Source organism: Salvia splendens, chromosome 14, assembly GCF_004379255.2.
Source record: "Salvia splendens isolate huo1 chromosome 14, SspV2, whole genome shotgun sequence".
Classification (NCBI taxonomy): Eukaryota; Viridiplantae; Streptophyta; class Magnoliopsida; order Lamiales; family Lamiaceae; genus Salvia; species Salvia splendens.
The window spans coordinates 31,080,012-31,093,801 of NC_056045.1; the positions used below are offsets into that span (position 1 = coordinate 31,080,012).

Sequence of the window (13,790 nt, forward strand, 5' to 3'; positions counted from 1 at the left end):
TTATTTAAATAATTTCCAAAAGATTAAAACTACACTGTAATCAAATCTATACAGTAGACTTGATTTGCGTCTTTGCATATGTATGTTTGGGGTTGGGTGCGGTTGAACTAAAATATGAAAGTTTGGTAAGGGATTTTAGCATATTAACTATTTTTATATAAATTTTAAATGCAACATATATATCAAAATTGGCAAATATCGTAAATGCGGTATATTGCGGTATACCGCGGTATAGGAAAATCTATACCTTTACCGTACCGATAGATATCGGTACGGTATCATACCATACCGCAACTTGCGGTATACCACAAATTCGGTATTTTCGATATTTTTTCGGTACGATAAGTGCGGTATTTCGGTATTACGGTATATTTTGCCAGCCCTAGTCGAGCATGGATGCACCAAAAGTCCAAATTTCAATCAGAACCGTCATTTTTCCCCAACGGATAATCGTGGCCGTCCATTTGCGGCTTTGCAATTGACTTTTCCTCAGTTCTAAACCGTAGGCGCTTTTTCCTTAAAAAAAGTAAAACAACGAAAAATCAAAAGAGTGCGTTGCAAAATTTCAAGCCCTCGAGAAAACAAGATTCAATCTCTGTTTCACCAACCAAAGTGCGAGATTCCCTCTTTCTCTCTCTCACTCGAAGCCCCATTTTGCATATACATGCAGATCATTTCCACTCATAGGTCAATCTGTGGTTAACAAGCTGTTCTTGGACTCTGCTCTGACTTCGATCTTTGCTGGAATTGAAGCTCAAATTGGATGTGTTACCGTGTTTTTTTAACTCCTTAATTTGATAATTTATGTGGGTTTGAGGGAAAAAGTTGATTTTATACGGTGTTTTTGGGGGAGTTTATTACTAGTTAGGTGTGGCTGTTTATGCAGAATTTAGGGCTTTACCTTTTTGTAGAAGCATTGAGAATGGGGAATGGACGAGGATTGTGCGTGGTTTTACATGTGAGCCCTGATTGAAGTTGAAAGTTGGGATTTTTTTGGTAAGTTTGGATTGCATCAGATTCTAGGGCTTATTTTGTTGATTTGGAAGATTCGTATTAGGTAACAACAGTTTGAAGTAATTGTCTTTGGGGGTTGAAAGAGGGAAATTTAGGAAAATGTTTTATTCACAATTTATATTGGCAAAAAAGGGGCCTTTGGGAACCATTTGGATAGCAGCTCATTTGGAAAGGAAGCTCCGCAAGAATCAAGTTGCTGATACTGATATTGGGGTATCAGTAGGTAAAGATTTGCTTCTTTTTTCTGTTAAATATATCTCAAACTTTTATGCTCAATTTCTCGATTCGCCTGTTGTCTTGTCTGGATTGAGAGAATCTGTTTTTTAAACTCTTACAAAACTTGAAATAGAGAAGGATAATTAATGTGAGTCTGTCCAGTTTTGGAAAGGAGAGACACGTTGCATGGATTGCATTTAGTTTTCTACACCGTTCTAGGTTGTGTTTGGCATTGGTTAACTTTGTTAAAATGAAAAATAGAAGATAATCTTTGGAATCAAATGGAAATCATGCATATAGTACGTTAGAGGATTATTCTTTAGAACTGCTGGAGCACCTCAAAAGGTTCCGAAGGTGTTACGTGGTTTTTGCTTGTGAATTGAAGTTGATATTTTAATGCTGGTATAAATTTTTGGGTGCGGAATGATGATGAAGAGGGAGATATAAGAATTTTTGGTAAATATGCTACCTTTGTAGTATCTGTTAGTTTGTTCGACCAGATTAGGTGACTTGGTATCAATTTAACTCCTAAATTTGTGCTTGGTTTATGTTTGATGTTATGATCAATGAAGATGGTGCCAAACATTAAAAATTCTAAATACAACCACGTCATTAACTGAAGATGTCACCATTTTATACTTTATGTCTGATAATCTGTAAAGAAAGTATCTAGTGAAACTCCCCCACTTCCACCTTACCCCTTATTTGATATGAGCTGTTTATCTTGCACAGACTCTATTCTTTCCCCAGATGTGCCCATTGCACTTCGTTTGTCCAGCCATCTTCTACTTGGCGTGGTGAGGATATATTCTCGGAAGGTGAACTACCTATTTGATGATTGCAGTGAGGCTTTACTTAATGTTAAGCAAGCTTTTCGTTCTGCTGCGGTTGATCTACCACCAGAACAGTCGAAGGCCCCTTATCACTCCATCACCTTGCCCGAAACGTTCGACCTTGATGATTTTGAGCTGCCAGATAATGAAATCTTCCATGGGTGAGTCTGAAAACATTCCATGTCTACTTATGAGCTATAGCTGACTTGATGGACCTATGAACTAAATGGAGTAATTTTAATGTTCGTAAACAAGAATCTCGTCGCTTTTATTTTTGACCTTTTGGGGAGAATATGCAATAATTAGTATTCACAGTGATAACATGCCTAATTTCTACTTTGCAGTAATTTTGTAGATCATCATATCAGTTCAAGAGAGCAAATAACCCTTCAAGATACTCTTGATGGCGTCACTTACTCCACGTCAAAGTTTGGTCTGGATGGTTGGTACTATTATGGTTCATTCTTGACAAGCAGCAATGCAAGTCAAAGAGATGTTTGAAATTTATATTTAAAAATGTGTTGCAACTTGTTTCCTAACATGGCTTGTGTTCTTTCAGAGAGGTTTGGAGATGGTGATGCTTCTGGTTTGGACCTTGACGAGGTACATCTTAATATTGTGCTGCCATCATGTTTGTTTTCTCTTTTTTTATGTCACTTTAGATCTTCATTTAACTACTTATAATAAGTTATGCAATTGTTATTATTGTTGCAAGATGTGTTCGTGAAGATCTGTAACATCCGACCCTCTCATTATATCTTAAGCATCTGAAACTAAAAATAATGAACTCATTCGGCAACATCAGCTGAAAAAAAAAATTAACCCAATTCTTCTGTTCATCAATTCAATGCATACAGGAATTGTTTTTGGACAAGGATGGCACTGCAGGACTTGAAAATGAAAGGTTAAGACTCATTTTAGCTTTTTTGTGGCATTTCAAAGTGTTTTCTTGGCTTTCCTCAACTTACATTTGTTGTTTAGGATGCCATTGAGCTTGAATAGGAATTTTATGACGAAGTACTATTTGCCTTGTGTAATTCCCCAAAGTGGCTTGCATATGCATATGTTTTCCCGTGGGACCCGCAAAAGTCTTTAGAAGGATATAGAAATTTAAAAACAACTGCACACTAGATAATAAATGGCGTTCATTTTGGCTTTCTAATTTCAGGTGTGATCCTCAGGCTTCGGTTGGACCGATGACACCTCTCAAGCAAGATGAGCATCCTGAAATTAGGAATGCTGATTCAGGAACCAAGGTAATTGCTCAGGCCATCATAAACAAGGGTTTTTTTAATGGAGTTCGAAATGTCCAAGAGCTTTTGTAATGAAGATTGTTTTGTTTTTAATGCAGGTTGATGATGCTGATGACTATGATGATCTCATAAATGCACAGGCTCCATCTACCCCTGGGCTGGTGGAAGAGCCTAATTTATCCAATGTCCAAGAGGTTTCGGCCTTTGATGACCATATGGAAGCGGAATGTCGTTTAGGGGAATCTACTGTGATAGAAAATGCAGACAACAATATTAATGAGGATAAACAAGAGGCCGATTGGTCTTCTCACGATAATAAAATTTGTGATGCAGTTCCAGTGGTGCCACCTGAGGACAATGGCCATCAGTCAGGTGGCTTGGATGTTGATTCTTCGAAGCCACTAGGAGAATCTCTTACTGAAGCTAATATGGAACATGATCCGGTCGAGACTTTAGCAGTTGGTCAAGGTAAATCTGTAAACTCTTCTTTGGAGTTGGATGATAAAATCAATGGGGCATCTCAAGGTCCCTGCCAGAATACAGACGCTGATGGTATGAACTCAATTCGCCCAGTTGACGAGGATGATCACCATCAAGGCCCCTTTACCGGCATTGAGAAAAGTGCTCGTGAAATTTCTGGTGAGGCTAGCAACTACCACCAAGATGAAACTTTTCCACAAAATCGTGATACTGGGGCCTCTAATGAACTGGGAGATCCAAACTCGTCGAACCTTGATGTTCATGAAAAAGTGGCATCTTCTGAGACTCCTTTTCTAAGACCATGCAATTCTAACATGGAACAGCCTGATTTTGTTTGTAAATATGCCTTGTCAGCTGATGCTGCTGTACAATCTGATGTTATCAACTTGGCAACTTCTGAGGCAGAGGAGATGGTAATGATAGGTGTGTCTTTAAGACTTAAACTTGCTGTCTAGTTTGATATGGAAAGTCATTATATATACCTACAAATCCTCATTTGATATCAAAAATTGTTTTATCAGGTAAAGGATGCTCTGGAGCTGATAATCCAGAAGAACTTTTGGAGAAGCACATGCAAGAACATGCACTGCGAGAAGGCACTGATACAGGTTTCAACAAACCCAATAGTCATGTAACGAATGCCGGTGCACATGATGCTCTGGTGGATAATCTAAATAGTTCTGCAGAAGCCGATCTGCCTGCACCAGAAAAATTGTTATCCGTACCAGAAGACATAAACCAACATAATAACATGTTTACAGAGATGGGCTCCGGTGTGTTTGTCGGGCTTGATGCTAGTGATGCTGGAAGCAAAATCATTTCTGGCAAGAAACGCAGTTTTACTGAAAGTACATGGACAGAGCAGAGTCTGAACTCAGTTGAATCTTCAAGACTAGTTCGTTTTAAAAGAACGGTCGAATCTGTGCCCGATGATGATGATTTATTGTCTTCCATTTTAGGTATGAAGGTTTTGTTTTAGTTTTGTATCTTCCATCGAATGGTTTCTGATTGATGTTAAATATCTCCTCAGTGGGAAAATCATCAGTTTTAAAAGTGAAGGCGACACCTCGTCCTTCTGAGGCGGCATCTACTAAATGTACTCGTGCTACTCAACGTACTAGTGTTCCCAAAAGAAAAGTATTTATGGACGACACTATGGTATTGCATGGCGAGTATGTTTCTCTTTTCTACACTCATTCGATATACCTTGTGATGCAATTGTATGTTTAACAGTTCCCAAACTGCATTGTATGATTTGACTTTCTAGTATGTTTGTTAGGTTATACATATTCCGGATTTTAGTTTGGCGCCTTTTATTGGCTTGTTCACGCTAATCTGATGTTGTCTTTGCTCCTTGATAGCGTGATAAGACTGCAGCTGACAAACTCTGAAGACATACGCCGTGTGAGAAAGAAAGCTCCATGTACGCAGTCTGAGATTTCTTTGATTCAGAAAAAATACTTGGAAGACGATTGTTTTCTTGGACCACTATTTACTGGTGAGTTTTAATGGTGCTTTCTACCTGCTGCTGTTGATTTGATTAATTGTGAGTTAGAAAAGCTGTGATCTATAATCGAGATATTTGATTATTTGCTAGTTACACCACTGCACATTTATTTCACAAGTAATGAATAGTTGAAACAAAACCTGTACCCGTCTAACTATGTAGTTTTTCCTCAGGAATATCGATTGAGTTGGAATCTTTGCACAGTCACACATGGAATTTGAGTGGCATTCGAGTGTGTAACAATGAGCCAACTGACTCTTCTCTTGGAAATGTTGCTGATGCGAGGCTACCTTCTAAAGAAGTACCACCCGAAGACAGCAAAGAGAATAATGACTATTTTCATGCAACTGTAGCCGAACCACATTCGACGTCTCAAGATGCTGAAAATTGTGAGGCCATGGACAACGGAATGCATAATGCTGCAGAACAAAATAGAGTGACGATAGCCAATGAACTTTCGTCACACAGAGATAGCGAGACTCCTCTTCTGACTGATAATGGGGTTAACAAAGTTCGTGATATGAATGTAGAAATCGACACCTGTGACAAGCAGAGTAAGCCCAATGGTGATGTGGAGGCTGATGTTTCAAAACACGAGCCTTTGGTAGATGTAAGTGGATGGGAAATGAGCGAGAAAAGCAAACGTGCCTCTGATTTTCCAGCTGGTGTCGTTCAATTGAATCCTGCAACTGAGACTTGTGAGGAACTCACTTTTGTGAATGCCGACTTATCAACCGGTCTACCCGATCAAGAGAGGGATGCACCCTCTGTTGAGTTGCACTATGCAATGATGGATGCCGACAACAGACAAGCCATTGAAGATGTACTAATAGCAAGGGATGGTGATGTTAATGCGGGGCTTGAAACTGAACCTCTAGAGAGGGATGATGTTTTCTTAGGGGTTGCCCAAGAAAATGTCACTGTTGAGGCACAGTCGAATTCTAAACAGGAGTTGGAGTTTGATGAATACAATCAAACGCGCAATGCTATATTCGGGGAAAATATTGAATTTTCTTCATTCACAGCAGACCAAGATTATGCTTTTATGGATAATATCAGAAGCCCCGAACAGCCAGAAGCTCATTATCACGATATGATGGGTGCAGAAAGTTCTGGCTTCAACATGCACAATCAAGAGGTAAGCTGTTTTTTTCTTCACCTAGCTTGTAATATGATAGATGTGCGAAATCGATTTTTTCCTTATTAGTGTATCACGTAGTCAAACATGGATTATCACAATAAGCACATTCTAAATGAATGTATTTGGATTTACAGTTTTCTTACTTTGTTGAATTCTGTTATTAATTTGGTGTCTGTGTTGCAGGAATGGAAGTATTCCGCTGCTGAAAACGACACTGGTTTAATTCTATCCTTATGATGAGATCCATTACCCTTAAAGAGAAATTCTTTAGTGTTAGATTTTTGCATTTGAGTTTTCTTCGCTTCACATTTCTCTCTACTGTTCTTGTTTGACCTTTCAGATTTTCTAAATGTTGATGATGACGAGCTAAATGAAATGGTCGATGATCAAGATATTGCTGATGAGGAAGAAACAAGATTCATAGAGAACACCGGGTGGTCTTCACGTACAAGGTATATGCTATGACGAATTACTTTCAACTGTTTATTGAATGGTCAAGCTTGGCAAATTTGCTCTTATTAGGAGGAGACTGGATCAAAAGCTCGAGACTAATATTATTTGATTAGCTAATAATGCTTTTCTCGAGATTTATATTAGTTGTGACAGATGTACTGATATCATTGTACTGCAGGGCCGTTTCCAAGTATCTGCAGACATTGTTCGTTAAAGAGGCAGAGCAAGGAAGGAGATCTCTTAACCTAGAGCACCTCTTAGTTGGTAAATCACGCAAAGAAGCTTCGAGGATGTTTTTTGAAACATTGGTATGTCCTGAAGTCTTTTATCTTCAATTTTCTCGTGTGGGAAGTCATCGAGCTAGAACCTAGTTTGCATTTATCCCACTTACATGTACCTAAGATGTTGATGTCGACCAATTTGTCCCGTTTCTCATGCCTTTCGTCATTTCCTTTGTGGTGCATTTACAAATTTTGAATCCTAATCAAATGACTAGGATAGTCTTGTACCTTTGAGATTTCTGTAGGTTTCATGTGTTTCTTGTTTTTCCATTGAATTCTTTGAAGTAGTATCCGTCTGGCTATGGTAGTTAATCGTTAACTTTAACATTACCGGGTCAACACGAACACGTTGCAGGTTCTCAAAACTAGAGACTACATCCATGTGGAGCAACAGGTCTCCTTTGATGGGATCGCCTTGAAACCTCGAACAAGGCTGATGAAGAGCAACTTCTGAGCTCGTGTATTCTTCTGAAAGCCGCGCAGAGTCATCACGTGGTGATGTGAACTTTTTCTATGAAGGCAGTCTGGCAGAGGTTCCCTAGAGGTTTTTTACAGTGACATAGTCGAACTCTTCCAATGTTCGTAGCTGAGGAAATCTAAACACTGGTTGTTGTAAACTGCTAAGAGTTGCTAGATTTCAATTTTAATGGTACAAATATCTTAGTAGTCCAAATATATGTAAAATAATGCACATCTATTTCTAATTTTATGTATATATATGGCGGAAGTTTATCGAAATGTAGTAGTATGAACTTTATGTTTTATTTAAAAAAAAAAAGAATTGTTATACTTGGAGTGAGTATTTAATTTTCTTCAACATTTTTTTACCTTATAATGAATAAAAATATATTCCAAACTAATAATTGATTTTAAATAACGCTTTTATATTTCGGGAAAGTATCATAAAATTAGCGGTTAAGGAACAAATACCATAATTTTTATAGACAATTTGAATGTATAAAATATGTAAGAATGTAGAGAGGGTTAAGGAAAGTATCATAAAATTAGGTTCGAATTTTCTGTACAATAATCGATTATAAGAATTATATGATGAGCTGATACAAATTGGTTGCATCTGCAGGGATAGGTTGAATGCCTATTTTGTAAGGTGTTGCAAACGGGATTTGAATCGAAGCTAATAAGAGTTGGGCACCATGACGTCAATATCCCCTGGCCTGGAAAGGGCAGCAGCAGCAGCAGTTCTCAACAGAGTTTTGATGAGGAAAGTCGGGATTGGAGTTGGGGGCATGTAGTGTTGCCATTTTTGGATTCGAGAGAGAGAAACAGAAACAGTAGCTATGTAACAGCCTAAGATTATGCTATGAAAAGCAATTCTCTACAAAAAGCAATTTCAAGCAAGATCGGTAGCCATAAACACACAAAATGGACTAAGGATATGCCAACAGGAACAGGATAGAATCAAATTTATTTTTGTTAGATTTATAAATTTACTTTTTGGTAGTAGCCAAATCTCATTTTTCCAAAATTCAAATAAAAAGAATACATGGCGGAATAGAGCATTCCATCACCTTCTTGATATAATTCAAAATGAATTCAACAAAGCAAATCTCCCAGACAAAGCAAAATGTTTTAGACCTGATGAATAGGCCAGGGCAAGGTCTTCAACTCCTCCTCGTTCCCGCTCTTCATTCCATTTCCATCCTTTTCAAGGTGGGCGTAGTAGTTGAGGAAGAAGGCGAGGGTGAGGACGGCCCACTCGAGGCAGAAGACGAGGGCGCAGAGCCCCCCGGCGAGCTTGAGGATGAGGACGCCGTCGTCCTGGAGGACGTAGGAGTCAAGGCGGGCGAGGAAGTCCTCGGGGCGGGTGAAGATGAGGACGGCGATGGAGCCCTGGAAGATGGCGGTCAGGACGGTGGCCACCATGTGGGCGCCGTAGAACTTGCCTCCGCCCACGCGCCGGGTGGCGGCGGCGCACCCGGAAATGGCTCCGCCGATCGTGACGATGTGGAGGAGGATGAGGAGGGCGCCCACCAGGGAGGGGATCAGCCGGAGGGAGAGGGTCAGGAAGATGCAGCTCGACGCCGCGCCCAGGAGGATGTAGTTGGTGATTAGGAACACTTTGTGGGTGCAGCTGCTCTCCCCCTCCATCGACAATCCCATTTTTTGCAAAACACCAAAAGGAGACACACACAGACAGATGTATTTGCAAAATGAATACGGATGTTGTAAGAAAGAGAGTTGGTTGGAGGGTTATATATAGCTCTGCCTCAGCTGCAACGGTTCAATTTTTTTAAAAAATGGGGACCTGCAACGGATACTTCTCATTTTTATTTAATTTTTCAGTCATTTTTTATATGTTCTACGATTTAAAAACTTGTTTTGATTCGGAGCGAGCTTAAAAAAAGTAATACATACAAATTTCATTTTTATACACTGTAACTGCTAATTTTATAGTATTAGAATTTGGAACATAATAATTGAGTAAAACAAAATTTTAAATTGTTAGACGTCCTAAAATAATAAAATGAATTATTTTATAGTCACTTTAATAAAATTTAAAGTTATTGATTGAATATGTGCTCACTATTTCTATCTTAATTTGCTTCTTTGAAATAAATTGGGGGGACTGAATTTAGTTTTCAGGGATTTCAGTAATTTGGTGCAAATTTTTATATCTGAATTTGATGTGTATATACTATATAATCTGATAATCAACACATTAAAAAATTTGATAAAATATGAAAAAGAAAGAGATAAAATAGTTAAAATAGGACAAATAAAAAGCAAAAAAGTGAATAATTGAACAAACCATTTAGCGTTGGAAACCAAAATTATAGAGCAAAAGGAAAAATTAAACATTAGTACCACTAACACGACGTCGTCCAAAACATGTAACAAACTCATCAATACAAACACATAAAAAGCATCAAAAGTAAAGAGACCCTTTAAACTTTAAAGCATGATTTCTCTACCATAAATCCAGCTGAATGGAACTCTCACCGCCGCCTTTCCTTTAGCTCTATGCTGCGCTCTCTCCTCCAGTTTCCGAATCCGAGGCGGCAGCCCGCACACATATTCCTGCGCCTTCCGCCCCTCGCCAGAGAGCCCGGTGAGCTTCTCGACCTCCCAATGCGCCACCAAAAATTCCAAGATGTCCGCATAGTCCTTGGCTGTGTACACTCCGAGCTTCTGCGCGATCGCCGAGAAGTTGTCGAAGAGAGCGTCGTCGCTCCCGTCGTACATCAGGTGAGCTGGCATCGCGATCTTCTTCCTCATCATGTCGGCGAGGGATAGCACGGTGCCGTCGGGGTCGACCTCGAAGAGCTTCTCGACGATCTTGGTGTAGGCAGTCTCGTGGCGCTTCTCGTCCGAGGCGATGGTCCCGCATATCTGAGCCAGCTTGATGTCGCCGTGTTGCTTGGCAAGCCGGGCCGTGTTCCCGTGCGAGACGAATGTCGCCCTCTCTTGGAATGAGGTGTAGATGAATCCGAGGTACGGGTTGTTCTCGGTCCGAGGGTCCTATTGGTTCCAAACACAGAGACGGTTAGTTACCAATCATAAAGCATGTAACACGAACCAGGTAACGAGTTAAAGAAAGTTGTAGATCATGAGAAAAGACGACATTACCATCCCCGAGCCGATCAGGTATTGAATCGTCTTCTCGATTTGCCTCATGTCGACGCGGCCGGAAAGGTAAAGATACTTGTTGAGGAGATCGCCGTGCCTATTCTCTTCGGCTGTCCAAGCCCTCGTCCAAATAGCCCAGGGGGTCGGGCTGGCACCAGTCTCATCCCGGACTGCATCCAGAGTATTGATCATCGTCTGGTAAGTCGGGAGTGCTTCCTCTGTGATCATATCTCCAACCAAAACCACAAAGTAGTCATCGGGGATTTCCCTGCACCGTTCCCTGAGCTCCTTCACCTGGTCATGGAAGCCTTCAGATGCGGGGTCGGGCAGGAAATCAGTCGGCTGCCAAGACTTCTCGACGTGCTTAAGGAGCACCAAGATGTTGTTCTCAGCCCAGTCGTGCAGCGAGTTAAAGATCTCAATCTTTTCTCGGGGCATCGAGTGGGTCACTTGTGCATGCACTTCTCGTGGCGGAGTGAACGGCTTCTTAACCTCTCTGCATTCAAGAAGTTAGGCCAATCAATAGTCGAATATTTCTCGACTCAATACTAGCTAGTTCTACGCTGAAACGAAACAGCATCACATCTTACCATACCAAGAGTTCGCAAGTCCAAAATCATTGAAAATGAACTACGACCTAACAATTTACATTATGAACCAACTCAAAACAGCAACAACTATCATAAATTCAACCAAAGTCTACACCCCACAGCCATGGAAAAGCTCAAGCAAATCACACGATACAAGAAGACAAAACCAAGAACTCAACTTGTAATGTCGAAAAGGAGGACGATCGACAGGTGAACTAGATCAAACAACAAGTTGATCTTGTCAAATATTTATGAGATAGGAAAAACGACTAAGTGCATATGTCACAAGAAATCAAGAATCACAAATGTCTTCTAAGACAAGAAATAAAATCTAGACCAAACACCAAACAGAAAAGTCAAGAACTTAGGTCCATGCTACCTAATTAATTTAATGAGAAGTGCAATTTCTTTCATATAAAATATTGAGGAGTGCAATGATTCCAACAAGCTAACCTCTTGATTAGTCATTAATTGTATAGGAGATTCCACCAAATTTCATCAGTAAGATTCATGATAATGGAGCATTAAATGACTAGACAACAGGAAATACATATTTCAAAATGGAATTACTGCACTATGAAATAAAATTAACACAGAAAACAACATTCAAACCAAAATGGTGCATAAATGATGAAAGAAGAGGGAAAGTTAAGCACAATGTGAAGCAATAATCTTGGTTCCTTTTCTTGTTTCTTCAAATACAGTATGACACTTTCTGTCCATCAAGCAATCTAAGAAGGAAAAAAAAAAGAAGAAGATCAACATGCTCAAATAATGGAAAAACAAGGCCACACTGGCTTCAAACTCCCAAAATAGAAACAGGGGCAAGATCAAACGCCATGCAAATTGTTCACCAATATACCATCATCAACATTAAAAAAATATATAAAAAAAAGGTTCTTGGCAATGCCCACTTCTTGTTCTTGCCAAACACAAGATATACATGAGGAAACATAAAGAGATAAAAATGATTCTTAATGAAAATTAAAATAGAGAGAATAAATGGGGGCTCACGTTGAGGGAGAATGGAGAGTTGAGGCCATGGAAACTCTGTGAGATCTGAGCTCAGAGCCAGGAAAAGCTGGGATCTTGGTAGGAACATAGCTGACCCTCAGCGCCATTATCTCAGTTTTAAAACAGAATCCGATCAAACAGAAAATCTAGAGAGGGAGAGCAAGTGTGTATGCGTGTGTGAGGAGTGAAGGATGGATGCGTGGACAGCAGTGTTAAATACAAGAGAGTGAGGAAAAAGAAGTCAAAAATGCAAAATTGGGGACGTTTAGCCTACAAATTCAGTAAAAGCCCATAGTATTGATTACGGCAAACGGGTTTTGTGATTGCTACTTGACAATTTCCAACGCCCGGCGATGCTTCCTATGAATCTTGTATATTTATACCTATACACTAAGTTAACTCGCCCTTAGAGCATCCTCATCCATGTTCGAGCTCTTGCCAAATAACATGGATGTGGGTCTGACCCCACATTTATTAGATTTTTACTCTATTCTCTTCTCAAGAGTACAACACTCATATCCATACTTTTCCGCAAGGACATGCTCAGATCCCACCATTCCATTATTTAATTTAAATACTTCAATTACTAAAAACATTTCCACAATATGAAAATACATTAAAAATACTCGAACTACTATTACAAATTTTAAAAAATAAAAATTAAATACTTAAATCCTAAAAAATAAAAATTACATACTTAAAATCCTAAAAAATAAAATTACATAATTAAAATCCTACGAATTAAAAATTACATACTTAAAATCCTAAAAATTAAAAATTACATAATTAAAATCCTACAAATTAAAAATTAGATACTTAAAATATGTTCGTGGAAGACTATTCTATCCCCAATATTTTTTCGGAGAACTCGTATCATTGCACAATATGCATCAAGTTGCTCGGAAGACATGTGCGACGTATTGACCATATTGAGTTGATCCAAAAGGGTCCACAACGAGTTGGTGGGCGTTGAGGTGACACAAAGGGAGAAGTAGCAGCAGCGGCGCGACGGCGGTTGGTTGCGGCCTGTTTCCTTCCTTGCGGCCGGCGTCGGGGCTACCCAAGTTAGCTGAGGCAAGCTGGCTAGCCACATCATCCGAGCCTACGTCGAATAACGACCTCGACCGTTTGTTGGAGGAGCTGGAGGAGGATGATAAGTCTCTCTTATACTTCGGATGCGCACGCACCTCCTGCCAAGTGCTGAGGTACTTGAATGCTTTGTAATAACAAAATTGGTAGGTCGCCATGGAGGCACTGGTGATGTCGAGTTCGCTCTTGCCGCTCCCTCCGACTCCTGTTCCTGGAGGTAAATCCCCTGGAACTTTTAGATTTCTTCGTTGGCTCTGAAGATGGCATTGCGCACCATACTCTCATTACGCTTGATGGTTCCCTCCGGTCGGGTGGCATTGTATCGGCGAGA

General features: G+C 39.8%; 3 protein-coding genes across 6 annotated transcripts; 1 reads left to right on the forward strand and 2 right to left on the reverse strand.

Annotated features, from left to right (window-relative positions):
• Positions 1-535: 535 nt before the first annotated feature.
• LOC121765358 (sister chromatid cohesion 1 protein 4-like) lies at positions 536-7,916 on the forward strand. Of its 3 annotated transcripts, XM_042161474.1 has the most exons (16): positions 536-1,237; positions 1,963-2,224; positions 2,408-2,505; positions 2,623-2,666; positions 2,921-2,967; positions 3,232-3,319; positions 3,415-3,784; positions 3,890-4,219; positions 4,318-4,755; positions 4,827-4,968; positions 5,158-5,294; positions 5,477-6,441; positions 6,628-6,661; positions 6,785-6,896; positions 7,076-7,205; positions 7,534-7,916. In XM_042161474.1, the coding sequence occupies exons 1-16, from the start codon at positions 1,114-1,116 to the stop codon at positions 7,630-7,632; spliced, it is 3,420 nt and encodes a 1,139-aa protein (XP_042017408.1). In that variant the 5' UTR covers positions 536-1,113; the 3' UTR covers positions 7,633-7,916. The 3 variants fall into 3 exon arrangements, with proteins under 3 accessions (XP_042017408.1, XP_042017407.1, XP_042017409.1); XM_042161473.1 differs by having other exon boundaries at positions 3,415-4,219; XM_042161475.1 differs by lacking the exons at positions 536-1,237; positions 2,921-2,967 and having other exon boundaries at positions 2,083-2,224; positions 3,415-4,219.
• Positions 7,917-8,592: 676 nt separating this feature from the next.
• On the reverse strand, positions 8,593-9,371 carry LOC121765370. Its single transcript, XM_042161494.1, has one exon. The coding sequence runs from the start codon at positions 9,297-9,299 to the stop codon at positions 8,769-8,771; it is 531 nt and encodes a 176-aa protein (XP_042017428.1). The 5' UTR covers positions 9,300-9,371; the 3' UTR covers positions 8,593-8,768.
• Positions 9,372-9,916: 545 nt separating this feature from the next.
• On the reverse strand, positions 9,917-12,684 carry LOC121764214 (stearoyl-[acyl-carrier-protein] 9-desaturase, chloroplastic-like). 2 transcript variants are annotated; one of them, XM_042160271.1, is made up of 3 exons: positions 12,371-12,684; positions 10,767-11,262; positions 9,917-10,658 (listed from the first exon to the last, which is right to left on the reverse strand). In XM_042160271.1, the coding sequence occupies exons 1-3, from the start codon at positions 12,475-12,477 to the stop codon at positions 10,092-10,094; spliced, it is 1,170 nt and encodes a 389-aa protein (XP_042016205.1). In that variant the 5' UTR covers positions 12,478-12,684; the 3' UTR covers positions 9,917-10,091. The 2 variants fall into 2 exon arrangements, with proteins under 2 accessions (XP_042016205.1, XP_042016206.1); XM_042160272.1 differs by lacking the exon at positions 12,371-12,684 and adding an exon at positions 11,536-12,320.
• Between the last annotated feature and the right edge of the window lie 1,106 nt (positions 12,685-13,790).

Bases quoted from the DNA above. Each gene is read 5' to 3' on its own strand.
- LOC121765358 (XM_042161473.1), top strand. From the start codon at position 1,114: ATGTTTTATTCACAATTTATATTGGCAAAAAAGGGGCCTTTGGGAACC. The intron at 2,506-2,622 runs GTTGGTACTATT...GTGTTCTTTCAG, and splicing joins GTCAAAGTTTGGTCTGGATG to AGAGGTTTGGAGATGGTGAT. The intron at 4,220-4,317 runs GTGTGTCTTTAA...TTGTTTTATCAG, and splicing joins AGAGGAGATGGTAATGATAG to GTAAAGGATGCTCTGGAGCT.
- LOC121765370 (XM_042161494.1), bottom strand. From the start codon at position 9,299: ATGGGATTGTCGATGGAGGGGGAGAGCAGCTGCACCCACAAAGTGTTC.
- LOC121764214 (XM_042160271.1), bottom strand. From the start codon at position 12,477: ATGGCGCTGAGGGTCAGCTATGTTCCTACCAAGATCCCAGCTTTTCCT. The intron at 11,263-12,370 runs GTGAGCCCCCAT...TCTTGAATGCAG, and splicing joins ACTCTCCATTCTCCCTCAAC to AGAGGTTAAGAAGCCGTTCA. The intron at 10,659-10,766 runs GTAATGTCGTCT...TGGAACCAATAG, and splicing joins ACCTGATCGGCTCGGGGATG to GACCCTCGGACCGAGAACAA.